General features: G+C 32.6%; 1 protein-coding gene across 2 annotated transcripts in view; it reads left to right on the forward strand.

Moving 5' to 3' along the window:
• LOC143059422 (uncharacterized) overlaps window positions 1-18,309 on the forward strand; it is a 374,671-nt gene that overhangs the window by 32,885 nt on the left and 323,477 nt on the right. For both annotated transcript variants that reach the window (XM_076232911.1, XM_076232912.1), the window contains exons 3-4: window positions 5,011-5,170; window positions 10,631-10,696. In XM_076232911.1, the coding sequence (XP_076089026.1) occupies window positions 5,011-5,170; window positions 10,631-10,696 (226 nt within the window). The remainder of the gene's footprint in view (window positions 1-5,010; window positions 5,171-10,630; window positions 10,697-18,309) is intronic.

Consider the following 18,309-nt stretch of genomic DNA (forward strand, 5'->3'; position numbering starts at 1 on the left):
CGTTGAGTAAATTATAGAAACTTTTTTGAACCTTTTTTTGGCTAAAATCACGTAAAATAATAATAAAAAAAAAGTGAAAGTAAAGGGGGGCATACGCCCTCTACGCCCCCCCTGAATCCGCCACTGGGTAGGTCAAAGGTTAACTGGAATTGTAAAACCTCATTTACACATTGCCTTATATGGCAACATTCCATGTCTTCGTGTCATTACATGGATCTCCCTTCTGTTCCCTTTCAAATAAACGGTAATTAAATGATAATTGTATGACTATGAATGCTTATATTATATAAGGTTAATATTATCCGTCTGAATCTGTATTATAGAATCCCAAGTGGGTTTGATAGTACCTTGTTTGGAAAAAAAATAAAAATGAATATGCATTGATTGAATTGAACTTTGGCTTATCTTGACAGTTCCATTGTATCTACTGCATGTTGTATCTCTAAATATCCAGTCTAATAGGCAAAGGGGATAACTAAAATGTCCTCAAATAAAAGCAATACAAGGACTAAATTTAATGGTATACCAGAAGCTGAAGGCTACCATATTTTCATCTGGGCAAATATTATAAGTTATATGGTTCGCTATTGACCCGCTACGGATCCATAGAGGGTTAGTAAAATCCATAGGGGGTGAGGCCGGAGGCCGAGTCCCCTATGAAATTTATTCACCCTCTATGGATCCGTAGGGGGTTAGTAGTTAACCGTATAACGAATTTATCGCACGCTGGACCTTTTCTGCTGCGTTTTGTTGAAAAATAATCAACGAAACACAACAACATTAATAGATGACTTCACCATTAACGCGTCATGAACCCCCTATGAAATTTACTAACCCCATACGGTCTCATAGGGGGTCACAACGTGACGGCGTTAAACCACATATCCAGAAATCAACGCCACTTTGCTTATTTGAATATTATACTAAAGAAATCTGATACGGGTCACGGAAATTACATTAAAATGATAGGGAATTTTGAAAAAATGTCTGTTTTAATTTTAATTTAAGTGATAAACAGGTTGCCGGTTCAAAACCTTGTATGTGTAGTCATTGAACTCTAGGTTCCCACGTAAAATTAAAATGTCACTATTTCAAGAAGAATAAACTCACGAAAGCACGAAAAATTCACTAAATTCGCGTTCATTGTTTTGATTTTGATCGCCTGACAACTTTACGGAAATATCAAAGTGATTGTAAATAAGGACTCTGTGACGGGCAACTTATAATATCCGTGTTTTAAAGATTTTAATGATATCAAGCCTATCAAGCCAGTCCAGTTCAAAGTACTATCACGTGGTACAATTCTCATTTACATATTATGAATATTAATTAGCAAAACCATTACTAATTTCTGGCTATGAATCACAACGTGATATTTTACCCGCGGTGCGATAAATAGAGAATAATACATGGCAAAATCCGTATCATATGCCGTATCATCCCGAGATACCAATATCAGCCAGAGGGCTTTTAAGCCCTAGGGATGATATTGGTCGAGGGTGATACGGCATGTGATACGGATTTTGCCATGTTTTATACGCTTTATCATATATTCAACAGGAGAGTAAGAATATTTATTATTCCAATCAAGGGCCCTTGATGGGCAGCATAACATGTACACATAAAACAATACATCATGATTTGTAACAGAAAAACATTTTACATGTGAACTGCTTTCTAATCCCTAGCACCTGGATTACCTTCGTTTCTTCTTTTTTCTTGTTTTAAACGCTTTAAAAGAACTGCTCGATTACTCATCCGAAGCACATGGGTTACCTAACAATTTGCGTGCTGTTATTTTAATTTTTTGTTTTTGTTTTGTATGGTATTTCATTGAGTTCTTTTTTATAGTTGCATTTCTTGTGTCAGAAATATGATAACACGACGTTTGTGACGTCACATTCCAAACAATGACGTCATTCAATAAATTGCGTCACGCCCGAATGACGTTCATTTGGGACCCATTTTGAGGGGGAAAACAAATCTGAAGAAGCTTGCATAAATCAAAATGGAGTTTATGTAAATATGAAAAAAAATAATATAGTAGGGGTGTGATAAAGGGTATGATAAAGGATGCGCATCAAAGTTGTGCGATATGGATTAAACAACAGGCTATTTATCAAATATTCAAATCTACTGTATTTACTACTAAATATATGATAAATTTTATTATACTGATCGGCCAGCTGGCCACTGGAAAATATCCAGCATCTTTTTTTGCAAATTAATTTTATTTTATAGTGTCTTTCAATTAGGGGCTCTTTATACATGTAGCTTGTTAAGTGTGAGCTAAGGCTTCATGTTGAAGGCTGTACTTTTGACCTAAAATGGTTGGCTTTTTATACGACCGCAAGATTTTTTTGCGTTCGTATATTGGTATGACGTTGGCGTCGTCGTCGTCGTTGTCGTCGTCGTCCAAAAACACATTGGTTTTCGCACAATAACTTTAGTTTAAGTGAATGGATCTCTATGAAATTTTACCATAAGGTTCAATACCACAAAAGGAAGGTTGGAATGGATTTTAGGGGTTATGGTACCAACAGTAATGAATTAGGGGCCAAAAAGGGGCCAAAAATAAGCATTTTTGAGGCCCCTCATGGGGGGGGGGTCCTAGTAATCACATAATCACCATTTTTTTGCCAATATAATCACATAATCATTAAATATTTGCTTATCTTTAGTAATCAAATAATCATAAACTAAAAATACAGTCCTAGGTAATCAAATAATCATGAAATATTTGGCTTAATAATCAAATAATCATTAAAAAAACGGCCAAGTAATCACATAATCAAAAACCCCATGAGGGCCCTCATTTTTGTAACTTCCAGAAAATAACTTGTGTGTTAGTGTATGGATCTCTCTGACATTGTTCCACAAGGTTCTATATCACGAAGGGAATGCTTGGATTGATTTTGGGGGTAATTGTCTCAAAATTTTTGGAATTATGGGCCAAAAAAGGGACAAAAAACAAGCATTTTTCTAGTTTCATGACAATTACTTGTGTGTCAGTGCATGGATCTTTCTGAAATTGTACTACAAAGTGTCATACCACAAATGGAAGGCTGGGATTGATTTTAGGGGTAATTGCCTCAAAAGTTTTGGAATTAGAGGCCAAAAAGGGGTAAAAAACAAGCATTTTTCTAGTTTCAGGACAATAACTTGTGTGTTAGTGTATGGATCTTTCTGAAATTGTACCACAAGATTCCATACCAAAAAAGGAAGGTTGAGATTGCTTTTGGGGGTTATGCCCCAAACTGTTTAGGAATTAGGGGCCAAAAAGGGGACAAAAACAATAATTTTCTAACACTTTGTATAATTTGCTTATTTCTTTACCAATTTCAATGGGGTTTTATTCTTGAATTCTTAGGGTTCTTTGATATGCTGAATCTAACCGTATATTAAGTTTTTGGATTTTGGACCCCGTTTTTTAATTGGTCCACATTGAGGTCCAAAGGGTCCAAAATGAAACTTTGTTTGATTTCATCAAAAATTGAATTATTGGGGTTCCTTGATATGCCGAATATAACCGTGTATTTAGATTTTTAACCGTTTTTTTGTGACAAAAATGTCGGTTATTGATTTGGGGATGTACGGCGGGCAGTCGGGCGGTCTGGCGGGCGGAATGAAGGTCCAGTTCAAGACTGACGATTTTGACTTTTACCGTTCAGGAGTTATGGTTCTTGAAAGATTGAAAAATGGCGTTTCCAGTCGTGTTCGTGCATTCACGCATGAACTGTTCAACCAAAGCTTCCCAAATTTTAATATGTTTTTACTGATGAAAAAATGGAGGTCAAGTTCAAGAATGACGATTTTGACTTTTACCGTTCAGGAGTTATGGTTCTTGAAAGATTGAAAAATGGCGTTTCCAGTCGTGTTCGTGCATTCACGCATGAACTGTTCAACCAAAGCTTCCCAAATTTTAATATGTTGTTACTGATGACAAAATGGAGGTCAAGTTCAAGAATGTCGATTTTGACTTTTACCGTTCAATAGTTATGGTTCTTGAAAGATAAAAAAATGGCGTTTCCATTCATGTTGTTGCATTTACTCATGAACCATTCAACCTAAGCTCTTTCAAATTTTAATATGTTGATACTGATGACAAAATGCAGGTCAAATTTGATATTGACGATTTTCACTTTCACCGTTCATCAGTTATGGTTCTTGTGATATTGCCAGGACACAAATAAATGTTAATAAATCCGGTTTGCTGTCGTTGTGACAGCCTCTTGTTTATTTTTGGGTCAAGTTTTCAAATTGGTCTACATTAAGGTCCAAAGGGTCCAAAACTAAACTTAGTTTGATTTTAACAAAAATTGAATTCTTGGGGTTCTTTTATATGCTGAATCTTAACATGACTGTATTTAGATTTTTTTATGGGCCCAGTTTTCAAGTCCAAATCGTGGTCCAAAATTAAACCTTGTTTGATTTCAATAAAAATTGAATATATGAGGTACTTTTATTTGCTGAATCTAACCATGTATTAATATTTTTGATTTTTAGGCCCTGTTATCAAATTAGTCTACATTGAGGTCAAAAGGGTCCAAAAATAAACTTTGTTTGATTTTATCAAAAATTGAATTCTTGGGATTCTTTGATATGCTGAATCTAACCATGTATTTCGATTTTGGATTTTGGACCATACTAGGTAAATTTAAAATGTTTAAGTTCTCAGACCACATTCATTCTGTGTCAGAAAACTATGCTGTGTCAAATATTTAATCACAATCCAAATTCAGAGCTGTATCAAGCTTGAATGTTGCGTCCATACTTGCCCCAACTGTTCAGGGTTCGACCGCTGTGGTCGTATCAAGCTGCGCAAAGCGGAGCATTTTATTACAAATTGTGACTTGGATGGAGAGTTGTCTCATTGGAACTCCTACCACATCTTCTTATATATATATCTTTGTACCATTTTCATGCAACTCTAAAATTCCAGTTTTTATTTTTACACCCAGTTGTGAAATTAACTGTCATCTCTTAATCTCTTTAAATATTTTTTTACAGCTGGTTCCAGCATGTTTGAAGGTTTATGGTCAGATAATTCACCTGATATCAAAGATAACTACTTCTTCAAACCATCTACATACGGTAATAAAATATGCAGTGGAGGGTGTAACTGTAACGAGAAAGATAACATTGTCACAGGCTGTTCTGGACCCACAGTGTAAGTAACTAACTTTGTGATTTAAACATAAACATGTTTAACTCCACCACATTCTGTATGTATGTCCCAAGTCAAGAGCCTGTAATGCAGTGGTTGTCGTTTGTTTGTGCGTTACAATTACATTGTCAAATGTTGTTCTAGATATACTCTGTAAGTAACTTTGTCACAGGCTGTTGAAGACTGGACCTATGTGAACATTTACATGAGCAAAGGAGTAGGCCCTTATCAGACCCCTTTGTCCCAAAAATATTGCATTTTTACAAATTAGTTGTAAATTTAAAGTAAACATGAGCTATTAACTGGAAAGAAGAATACATTTGTTACATAAATATGGGCTGATTTTGACAATACAATGCACACACAAAAAGCTTGAAGACTACTTCAAATGTTTATGCTGATACACAGCTTGGTTTGTGTTTCTCAAACACTGTTTTCATGCACTGATGCAATATGTTGATAGTTTTGATAAAATTCATAGTAGTTTGTCAGTTCTTCTTCCATAGGAGTTTGAATGTCTAATTAGTAGCTTCTGTCTAGGTGTTACACAATTTCTCCTAGAATGGAGGAAATAACTTGGAGAAGAATAAGACAAACTAAAACACAGATGATTAAAACATTTCTCAGTGGTGCTAGTTTGTAGTATATTTTGTTCTTTCTCGAAAGGTGCAAGTAAAGTTCTGTCTCCTGAATGTTATGGGTGCTCAAAGAAGGAGGACATAAGTAAGAGAAGACAATCTAAAACATTCTGATGAATTAAAACATATCATCAGTGGTGCGAGTTTGTAGTTTTTTTCTCAAGTAGTGAGACAGTGTGGCGCGGCTGCTCCTAGAAAGGTCGACTTTACTATAGTCTAGCTAATAGCTAAGAGAAGGAGAAAACAATCCAATAATTTCTTCGAGTTTGTTATATTTTTTTTCCTTCAGTTTGATAAAGTAATAATAAGTGAGAGTGTTTGAGTGGTGTGAGTTAGCCTAGGACTGAGTTGCCATAAATTCATGACAAATTGAACAGAAAACCATTTCCGCCTGCTTACAAAACATAAACATTAAAGAACCAGCTATCATGGCTATTGGACTTTATTTGGGGTTTATATATATATATAATTAACTAAGCTATTTTAATTAAAGCAATTACTATATTAAGTTATAAAGTACATTGCATATACTTAGTCATCTTATGGTTTATATATTTCTCGATCAACTTGTAAAATTGGCTCGTGTATGTAACAACATATTAGATTTTAGCGAGAGAAATTTATGTATTACTGAAAAATTATTACACCAGGGTTTTCGATATCACAAACTAGTCAAAACATTTACTAAATTTTATCATCAGTATAAGGACAAAATTCGTAAATATAACTCAATATGCAGACTTCTTATACGTTCAGGTATTTCACATCCAATTTTTTATGGTAATATTCTTTACAAAGCACAAAAATGTCAGTATTCACCTCAAATGCTAACAAAACCTGTAAACAGACTAATTAAGATGGGATATAGTTACGATACTGTTGTCATGTCATTAAAGATTGCATATTTTGGCTTTAATATTGATTCACTTATGTATAGGGTCTTTGCATCGGAATTAAACACATTCATTAAAAAACCAGTTGTTGGTATGAAACGGGTTATGTTCTTCACATTATTTTATGATGGTATAATGCAAAATCCCTAACAGCAGGGGCATTTGTTTTATTTGAGGACATTTTAGTTATCCCCTTTGCCTATTAGACTGGATATTTAGAGATACAACATGTAGTAGATACAATGTTACTGTCAAGATAAGCCAAAGTTCAATTCAATTAATGCATCTTCTCATATATGTTATTATGATTATTTAACCCCGCCACATTATTTAAGTATGTGCCTGTCCCAAGTCAGGAGCCTGTAAATTCAGTGGTTGTCTTTTGTTTTATGTGTTACATATTTGTTTTTCGTTCATTTTGTTTACATTAATAAGGCCGTTAGTTTTCTCGTTTGAATTGTTTTACATTGTCTTATCGGGGCCTTTTATAGCTGACTATGCGGTATGGGCTTTGCTCATTGTTGAAAGCCGTACGGTGACCTATAGTTGTTAATGTCTGTATCATTTTGGTCTTTTGTGGATAGTTGTCTTATTGGCAATCATACCACATCTTCTTTTTTATATGATGTTATGATGGTATGATACTAAACCCCTAACGAGAAGGATTGTGCCTGATATTCATATGATGAAGACATAATTTTTCAATCTGTTTAATTGAGGTCTGGAGCTGGCATGTCAGTAACTGCTAGTAGTCTGTTGTTATTTATGTATTATTGTCATTTTGTTTATTTTCTTTTGTTTCCTATTCTGACATCGGACTCGGACTTGAGTTTTACTGTACGTATTGTTATTCCTACGTGAGGAAAGACCTTATTGTTTTTCTAATGTTTTTTTTTTTTTTAAGGTCTTTCTCCTACGTGAGGAAAGACCTTAATATTGTTTTTCTAATGTTTTTTCTTTTTCTTTTTTTTTTCTTCCAACATTTTTTTGACAATGGCCTCCTGTTTCTTTTGAAGTTGTCAAGACCAAACATTAACCATCGATAGACATCATCATGAGGTATTACCAAATGACCCTATTAAGGATTTCATCATCCCCTTTATCAGTTATCTCCCCTTTATTCGTTTTTTTCAATATGGTGCCCTCTCTTTGTTTTTGAAGATATCATTACCTTATTTGGACAATTAGTAGGTTTCATCATGATGTAATACTGTATGAGGCTGCGTAGGATTTCATCATCAATTTTGAGAGTTATACCCCCTTGAAGCAATTTCTTTTATTTGTATTTTTTTTTCTCAAAAAGTATTAAAGATAGAATCGAATTGAAAACAACAACATGTACATCACTTTTACAGGAAAGACCTTTCAATTGTTTGTAAATTGTTTTACAAACAATTGAGATACTAGTTGTGCATTTGTTTTTCTACATTGGCAAGAGGTATAGGGGGAGGGTTGAGATCTCATAAAATATGTTTAACCCCGCATCATTTTTGCTTCTGTCCCAAGTCAGGAGCCTCTGGCCTTTGTTAGCCTTGTATCATTTTTAATTTTAGTTCCTTGTTTATATTTCGGAGTTAAGTATGACGTCCATTATCACTGAACTAGTATACATATTTGTTTAGGGGCCAGCTGAAGGACGACTCTGCGTGCGGGAGTTTCTCGCTGCATTTAAGACCCATTGTTGGCCTTCGGCTGTTGTCTTCTCTATGATCAGTTTGTTGTCTCTTTGACACCTTCCCCATTTCCATTCTCAATTTTAATTTTACTAACTATTTATTGTTATTATTACTTCAGATGATCGTCTCCACAAATACAAACTGGCTTAAAAATTTTGGTCGCCAAATTTATAGTATAGGTATATATTGAGAATGAACAAGAATGTGGCCAAAAACCATCTGAAAAGTGACGTTTTATGACATATTTGATATATTTCTCATATCTAAGCTGAGCATCTGAAATGGTGAAATCAGTTTTAATCTATTACATCAACTAATTGAATTGACTGTAGAAGACATGTACTTTAAATTTAAGGCCAAAATTATCCTTACATGACCTCCTCCTCAATTGTATAAAGCCAAAATTAGCACTAAAGGATTTTTGAAATAATGTGGTAAATGTTTTGAATATTGATGAAAGCCCAACACATGACAAAATTTTCATAGAATATTGCTTGATGGGGAATTGTTTCCAGTCATTTGTTTTGACTGACCTTAAGCTTGTGGTCCAAATCTCTGCTTCATGTCAGTGCTTGCATGTTCTAGACTCAGCCTAAAACAGATTACCCATCTTTTGGGTAGAATATAAGAAATCTGCACTGAAGATTGAGTCCTGTACATGTTATAAAAAATACAAAAATATTGTACAAATTATAATTTGTATTTTGACTTTGTACGAATTTTAATTTGTACACAAAGTGCTTGTACAAATTACAATTTGTACAAAATAGGACAAAAATTCACTTACAACTTGTACAATAATTGTTCATATGGATTTTGGCGAAAAAAGCATTGATACACATTATTGAATTGCTTGGTACGTTCTAAATGACCAGACAATACACCTAAGTTACAAAATTCAAAAGTAGTTCTTTATCATTCGTTTGAACAGGTGATCTAGTGATTTTTGGTATCAGGTATTGCAAACCATCTTTTGACTCTCAAATCGATAACGACCTGTTTTACAGGCATTTTAACTGTTCCATATAGCGAGCGTTGAAGCTCCGGAACCGTTACTGTGAATAAACATGTGTATTTAACTGCTTCAGTCAGACTTTTAGACAAAATAAATATCCCAGAAGATTAAACACCCCATTTGGTTAGGAATATGACTATGCTAAAGTCAGGAATATGTCAGTTGTTTTTTTGCCGTTTTTTATCAATGTTTTTTTTTTCAACAAGGATCTTTGTTTTATGACTAGGCATAACACTTAACGGAAATCAGTTGAGACAATCTAAACTTTAAAAACAAAATAAAATTTATGCAGAGCAAACAGACGGACTTTTATTTTATAAGAAAACTAGTTGGTGTAGTATTATAAAATCATCAGACCCAATGGCATTGAACCATCAATCATTTCACAAACAAAAGTGAAGCGGAATAAGTCATGTAAATCCAATCTTTTGATGTACCAATTACAAATATAAATTATCACTTGCTTAAAGAAAGATTTGATTGTTTTCATGGACTTTTAGAAATAACGAATAAGTGGCAACAAATCTTTTGAGATCCTTTTCATTATCATCATAACGCTGTACACGATCTTTCACGATACAAAATATGAAATTTTACAAATATAATCGTTTGCAAAGTTTCTGAATAAAAAAAAATACCTCAAAATAACGATAAGAACTAATCAAGCAGTACTATTGAATGATATATTTTTTTTAAGAAAAAGACGTTTATCTATTAAAAATTTGAAAAAAATCCTATTTGTTTACTTTTTTCTTTCTCTCAAAAATTTCGAAGATCAAACCTGCCTTTTGTAGTTGTGTATAAACGGTGTATTATGATGATAAGGTTTAGTGTGTGGTCAGTTAATTACAATTCTATCATGTGAATCATTGCATTTTTCACCAAAATTCGTATTTAAAACTGTTGTACAAGTTATAAGTGAATTTTGGTCAAATTTTGTATGTAATTTGTACAGGCACGTTTTGTACAAATTATTTGAACAAAGTCAAAATACAAATTATAATTTGTACAATATTTTTGTACAAATTATAATTTGTACAAAATGATAACTTGTACACAACATATATATTAATCAAATCATATCAAATTATTTTATTGCCATATAAATCAAAAACATGATCTGTGAAAAACATAACATATATACAAAAATACACAATACAATATTAAAATACAAAATGTATGAAAGATATCAGGAGGTTTAAGTCACTTGAATCATCATTTGCATTTGTTTATTATTGCAGCAAGATCCAGGGATATTCTTTTGAAAATGTTACCATGGATTCCTTTGAGAGCAGTGTCACCAGCATGTAAGTTTGTATGCTTTATAGAACAAATTTAAAAGGAAATAAGAAAATTGTGTAGGTATGTATATATGAGACAACATCAAGTGATAATATAAAGAAAACTGAAAACTGAAACCATGTTCCGTAAATTAATATGAGCATTTTATTGATAAGTTTTATGTTTTAATCATAACATATTTACCTCTAGATAATTCCCTTATATTTACCTTGTATAAGGTCCAGAGTTCATTCTCCCCTACCAAGCAAGAGTCAGCTATCATCCCTATAAAGCATTTAGAGGAAATCTGACAGGTACAAATATTAAGCAGGTGAAAATCTATCTGCCCTGAAATTGTCAGATGAATCAGACAACCTGTTGTTGGGTTGCTGCCCCAGATTAGGTAATTTAAAGGAAATTTTGAAGTTTTTTGTTATTATTTTGAATATTATTATATATAGAGTCAAACTGCAAACAGCAATAATGTTCCGCAAAGTAAGATCTACAAGTAAGTCAACATGACAAAACTTGTCAATCGACCCCTTAAGGAGTTGTTGCCCTTAAGAGTCAATTTTTAACAATTTTTCGTAAATTGTTGTAATCTTTTACAAAAATCTTTTCCTGAAACTGATGAGACAAATTTAACCAAACTTATCTACAATAATCACAAGGGTATCTAGTTTAAGAAAATGTGGCTGATGACCCTGCCAGCCAACCAAGATGGCCGCCATGGATAGAAATAAAACATGGGGGTAAAATGAAGTTTTTGGCATAAAAATTATATCTGAAACTAAAGCAAAAGTATAACAGTTATAATATTTATTGACGTTGCGCACGATATTGGTGTCACTTTGCAAATATGGGTTAGAAGGCGGGTTATTCAAATTCAAGCTCTTATCCTATACAATAAATATCCATGTTATGCATATCATTCGAAAGGAAATAAACCACAGAAATCAATAACATAGATGATTTTGTGCTTTGTCTATTTTTTAATGAAAAACTTTGCTCATTTCGATGCCTATAACGTCATTTCAAGGGTGTCCCGCTGTTACAATTTTGTTTTATGCGAGTCTTTAAAATCCCAGTGCGGATTCATTAGTAAGTAGAATGGTTAAAAAATTTACAATTGTTTTGTATACATTTAACTTTAAATGAAGTAACAGACGTTTTAAACTGTAAGAGAAGAAAGATCATTAAAAGAGTTTAAATAAAAAAGAGAAAAAATGTCCCAATTAGCTGCTCAACCCGTAAATTTTTTTTCTGTCTTCACTTTCATAAGATATAACGGAAGAAATGGATTTTGATAATATCAGAAAAATTATACATGTCCCGAAGAAGCTATCTGAAGTCATCATTATGTAACTGCGGTTTTATTTTAAAAACATCGTAATTTTTCCCGTGTCCAATAAAATGTCCCGATGGACAAAATAACACAAAGAATAATTCAGAGGCTTTTTATCAAACGAAATTCTACTATATCTCAATTTTTTAACACCTGTTAACTGATATGAATGGAAAATACATTTAATTTCCTTTAAAATGATATAATATGGACTTTTGTTTGAGTTGCAGGTAGAAAATCCGAAACGATCTAAGATGTCCAATGAAATGTCCCCGTAACCGTAACTTGACGTTCGCGATATAATAACGTTAAATTGTATACGAATTTTCTTGCATATTTGGCATAGCAAACGTCACGCACGCTGTTCCTACAACCCCTATGATTTAAAACAAAATCTTCGAAATTTCCTCCGCAAAACAAAATAAAATGTTAACAAACACTAACCACTATAAAAACTAATTTAGTATATCACGGCCAACACTCGGCTAACCGAGAGATTGGTCGGTTAATCTATATTGAGTATGTGGCTATATCGGCGGTGGGTCTGTTAATCGGGTTGGCTAAAGTCTGTTAATCAGGTGTTATCGAGGAAATCATTGGAAATTCTGCATGTTTCATTGTATAACTTTTTAAATGTATGTTTATCATAAAAATTATTCATGTCTAACAAAACAATTAAATGTACTGAATCCAGTGGTGTAATTATTATTTTTCTAGCTTCGATGTACGATCTATAAAATGAAAAGGCGTGTTACTCATCAATAAATTTATACACATTTTACACACACAAAATGTACACAAAAAGACACGTTGGTTGAATTTACTTGCATGCGATATTTTGAACATCGAACAAAGACAGACATTATGTTTGTCAACCAAATTGATATCATTGTGTGAAAAATCTACACAAAAATCTGTATTTTGGTGACATAAATCAATCTTTATTTAAAACCTGGTCTGTTAATGGGTCGGATGTATAAAACCCGGTCTGTTAATTGGTCTGTTAAGAGTTATGAATGGCAATAAAAGTATAATTTTATTGCTGTATGGGATGTTATCGGATCAAATGGGTAGGCTCAAGACGAGTGGCTAAAATATACGGAAACAACACATGAGCAATGAAACATAATATATACGGAAATACTGACATGAACAATGAATTTAGGCCATGAATATTGAAAACTGATATAAAAAAGTGTAATATTTAAGTATTATTATACGTCATGTTAAAATGCCATATTTTGATTGTCTAATACGAAGGTGTTAATTTACTCTATCACATGGCTGAGCGGGTGACGATTTTTTGGAATGTCACCCTCTCGGCTAGACCAATCAAAAATCGACAGTTTAAACGACAATGAATTGAATCTACATCAAGTTATTTTATAGACAATGCTTAAAGTTCTAATTTATACGGAAGCGTATTAGGGACATAGAAAAAATAAAAGTAGTAGTGAGCTTTTTTTCCAAAGTCGAAATTTTGACATTTCAAATCTCAAAATTTCGACTTTAACTCGAAATTTTAACTTTTCTTATCTTGAAATTTTGACTTTTTTAGAATTCGAAATTTTGCCTTTATAAAAAGTCGAAATTTCGACTTAAACTCAAAATTTCGACTTTTTTAAAACTGGAAATTTCGGTTTTTTCTAAACTCGAAATTTCGACTTCTTTTTAACTCAAAATTTCGACTTGTTTTAAACTCAAAATTTCGACTTGTTTTAAACTCAAAATTTCGAATTTTCCTAAGTATTTATACGTTTGCGATTACCACATTCACAGTCATCTATATCAGCAAGCGGAGAGCCATATACATCATAAACTTAATAAGCACATTTTAATAAACTAAACAATTTTAAAGAGGTTATTTTAGATAGAAAATCTTGTTCCTGCCGAAGAATAAATAAAATATGTTTCACGTTCAAATACATATTTCAAGTCTGGACTTCAGATATGTGTATCAAGACAACCCCGTTATTCCGATACACCCATGTTACGACATACTTTTATTCAACAGTCTGATATATAAAGACAAGGGTTAATAGTTGTGTCATAAGAATGTCAACTTGTAGAGTTTAATCAATATTAAAAAAAAAAAAAGAACCGTTTATTCATTTCAAAATTCCAAAACTAGAAAACCGAGCAGCTCATTTGTCGTCCTGAATATGCATGGCATTTTTGGCTACTTGATTTACCATTGTTTAAACAAGGCAAAGTCAGTGACTTGCTATTGGGAAACCAAACAGGCCTTTGAAACTGCGATGCTATATGTTCTCAGATATGAAGATTCTATGACAGTGTCGTAGGAACTAAAACATGGAACAAAACCTATTTCAAAATATAAATTGCCAAAATGTGTTGATGACGCTTTAATAATTTGCGTCCATGGCTACTCCTTCTAAAATTGTAATAACTGTGTTTGAATACTAACATCAAAGTTTTAAAAGAGATCAAAGTCGAAATTTCGATTGTAAAAAAAAATCGAAATTTTGAGTTTAAAAAAAGTCGAAATTTTGAGTTTAAAATAAGTCAAAATTTCGAGTTTTAAAAAAGTCGAAATTTTGAATTTAAAATAAGTTGAAATTTCGAGTTTAAAATAAGTCGAAATTTTGAGTTTTATAAATGTCGAAATTTTGAGTTTAAAAAAGTCGAAATTTCGAGTTTAAGTGAAAATTTCGACTTTTTGTAAGTCGAAATTTCGAGTTTCAAAAAAGTCAATATTTCGACTTTTCAAAAAGTCGAAATTTCACGATTTTTGAAAGTCAAAATTTCAAGTTTATGTCAAAATTTCGGGATTTGAAAAGTCAAAATTTCAAGTTAAAGTCAAAATTTCGAGATTTGAAAAGTCAAAATTTCGACTTTGAAAAAAAAGTTCACTGCCAATTTTATTTTTTCTATGTCCCTAATACGCTTCCGTAAATTTACTATACAACGAAGCGTGGAACGACTCAAACTTATTTCTATACAATTGTTGGGAAAACGTATTTCACTTGTTAATATTTTTACTTTAAAACCTATAAATCATTGTGTGTTATGCTTATTGTTGATATTAAACGCATTCGTTCACTATCGATGGGTTTCAACTGGTGATGTACAATTCATCATGTTCATTGTGATGTATATTTCTCAGTGAGATATGAGGCCTTTTGAAAGGGGTATTTACCCAAAATTTAAGTAAAATAAATAACAATAACAAAATAACAACAATTAAAAATATTTTTTTTCTTGATAGCAGAGCTTTTTTCCCGTTTCGGGCCTAATCCTTGTATCGTTTATATTTCAAGTCAATGCACTACTATTGTCTATTTACTTCACATCTGATGATTTTTCAAATACCCGTTACGCTGTCAAGTACGTGACTACATAGAAAATACTTTATAATAAAACTCATCTGTTAAAGAAAATGATGATAGGACATTCATTATAATAAATCAAATATCACATAGCTGAGAGGGTGATCGGTATCTCTCGAAAAAACATTGTCAACCTTGGCTTCGCCGCGGTTGACAATGTTTTCTCGGGACCCAATCTGCTCTATCACCCTCTCAGCTATGTGTTATTTATATCTTATCACATATTTGTTACGGATACGGATAAATTTTTAAGATTTACCTGTTATGTTTCATTAAATTGTTATAACTGAACTTTTTTCCCCTCTTTTCTGCAACACTTAAATATGTGATAAATAGCTTAAAGATTATAACATGTTTTTCCATATTTGCACTGGTATCACCCCTCGGGAGTCTCGGGATGATACCAGGGCTAATATAGAAAAGGGCATGTTATAATCTATACATATTGATTTCATCCAAGAATGGTCGCATATATCATGTGGATTCTGTTTAGGTTGTCATGAATGACACTAATTTGTATCTAGAATGAAATTCAAAACAGTGTGGCTGTGGCCATTGATTGACACATTAAATTCATCCATTGACTGGGACAATTTAGGTGAACGTTTGTATGTAATGACCACTGCTCACTATGTACTTTTTAAAGACACTTAAACTATGGGGTCACCAAAGGTTCTCAACACCTTAATAAAGTAATTCGAAAAATTAATCAGAAATAACACGATGTTTTGATTTATATCAATTATATAAATCAAAACATAAAGGTTATTCCTGATTAATTTTTCGAATTATTTTATAATTAAAGGCGTTAAGAAACCTTTGGTGACCCTACAGTTTAAATGTCTATCGTAGGTACGTCGTGAACAGTGGTCGTTACAGACAAACGTTCACGTAAACTGTCCCAGTCAATGGATGAATTTAATGTGTCAATCAATGGCCACAGCCACACTGTTTTGAATTTCATTCTAAATTGGTATTAACCAGTATATAAATCAGAGATAAACGTCGTAATGTAACTAAACATCAGTAAGTAAAATATATTGGGATGCTAGAATATATAAAGAATAAAGAAATAATAATGAGTAAGATAAAATAAAATGTAGAGAAAAGTAACAGACAATTTAAAGAATATAGAAATAAACAACACCCCCAATCCAGACCCTCATTGTATACACGAGAATCTGGATGGAAACACAGAATATATAGAATAATAGATAAGGACAGTAGGAAGTGATGCATTAATAAAAAAAGATAGAAAAAAATAATAACTGTTTGAGAATAAAGACATGAAACACCCCTGGGTGTTGAAACAGTAACGGATTGCTATGTACTCATATTGGTAATAAATGCTAAAAGTATACATGCGGACAACTGCAGTTCTCCTCTGCACTTATGTAGAAAGGAACTAAATGGAATAAAATGAATTAAAACTTAAGATAACCAAATGTAGCTGCATTCGCTCCTTTCCATTTACTTCTTTAGACTGATTTGTAAACAACAGATAATTCAGTAATAGAAGAAAAGAACCAATCGGGTGATGTTGACGATTTAGAGTTTAACGTCCAGTGACAAATATCATGTGCATATGAGAACGACAACACGTTATATGTACCCTGTGTTGTATTAGAAAAACACTTTCGGACGGATTTGGGAACGTGCTACTTTGAACAGATACAACAATTAAGGCTGAAGAAAACGTTAATAATAGATTCATGCATATTCCAGCAGGCAATCCATATCCATATATTGAAGTGACACACCCCTTAATAAAATGCAAAGGAAGTCAAAATAAAAATGTTCTTACTAGAAGGATACTGTTGCAGCGTATTGTCTTTTTTTTTTTACTCAAGAGCATCTCATTCTTAACTTTTTCAAAGGGAAAATATAAAGGTAGCACAACTATTGTCGTGGCTAAATAACTCTTAACTGACACAATTTCAATTGTCCAACCCATTAACAGACTTTATTCCCATAATGTTCACTAAAACGTGGTATTACTCACGTTATATTACAATTATGAAATATTTACTAATTTCAATTTATATTTTAGAACCAAAGTACGATTTTGTGTCCTTTAAATGATATCTAAAATTGTTTTTTTCGCCTTTCATTACAAAAATTGCTATGCGTATAAGCATAAATACTACATACTTGCGCGACGCCTTTTAGTTTTACTGAAAACTGCGCAGACTATGAAATTTTTTTACAGTTGGAAAATGTTCTATGATATATATCATTTTGTCAGACACTTTTCTTTTTTTGATTTGATTCTTATAATGTACCTAAAATCTGTATATTAAATAGATTTTAATATTAAAATTGTGCGTTTTACTCTTAACAGACGTATAACCAACCCGATTAACAGACCAACCGCCGATATAGCCGCATACTCAATATAGATTAACCGACCTATCTCTCGGTTAGCCGAGTGTCGGCCGTGTATATGTTTTCCTTTATGTTCTTATAGATCTTGGTCATATGCTTAGTAATATCTAGTATATTTGAGGATTAATACAACAAAGCTATGGGAAAAAACGGATGTCCAACGTTACATTTTTAAACAACTGTTTTATCTCTTATGTATAGTGATCCTATTTCTTATTCTCTGATCTTCCCGAAACTTGGCTGAAGCAACGAAGTGTGTCAGTTCTTGGTTAAATTAAAGCCGTTCTTTTGTCGAATTTCGTTTGACTAGGTGGCTGCATATTAAGCTGGAATAAGAAAAATGTCCAATGACGTTTTTCGTTGACTTAACGACTGAAAGGTAGTTTTATAAGTAGACATAGCTAAAAATGACTAAAAAATATGAGATAATTATAACATCTACCGAAAGAACAAACATTTGCCTCATTGTTCGTGAGTTCAAAAATTGTAGATTCTATAAAACCACCCCTACACAGTCGTTTTTCAAGCGGTAGCCATTTTGTCCAAGTTGATATTTCAT

This window comes from Mytilus galloprovincialis, chromosome 14 (genome assembly GCF_965363235.1).
Source record: "Mytilus galloprovincialis chromosome 14, xbMytGall1.hap1.1, whole genome shotgun sequence".
Classification (NCBI taxonomy): Eukaryota; Metazoa; Mollusca; class Bivalvia; order Mytilida; family Mytilidae; genus Mytilus; species Mytilus galloprovincialis.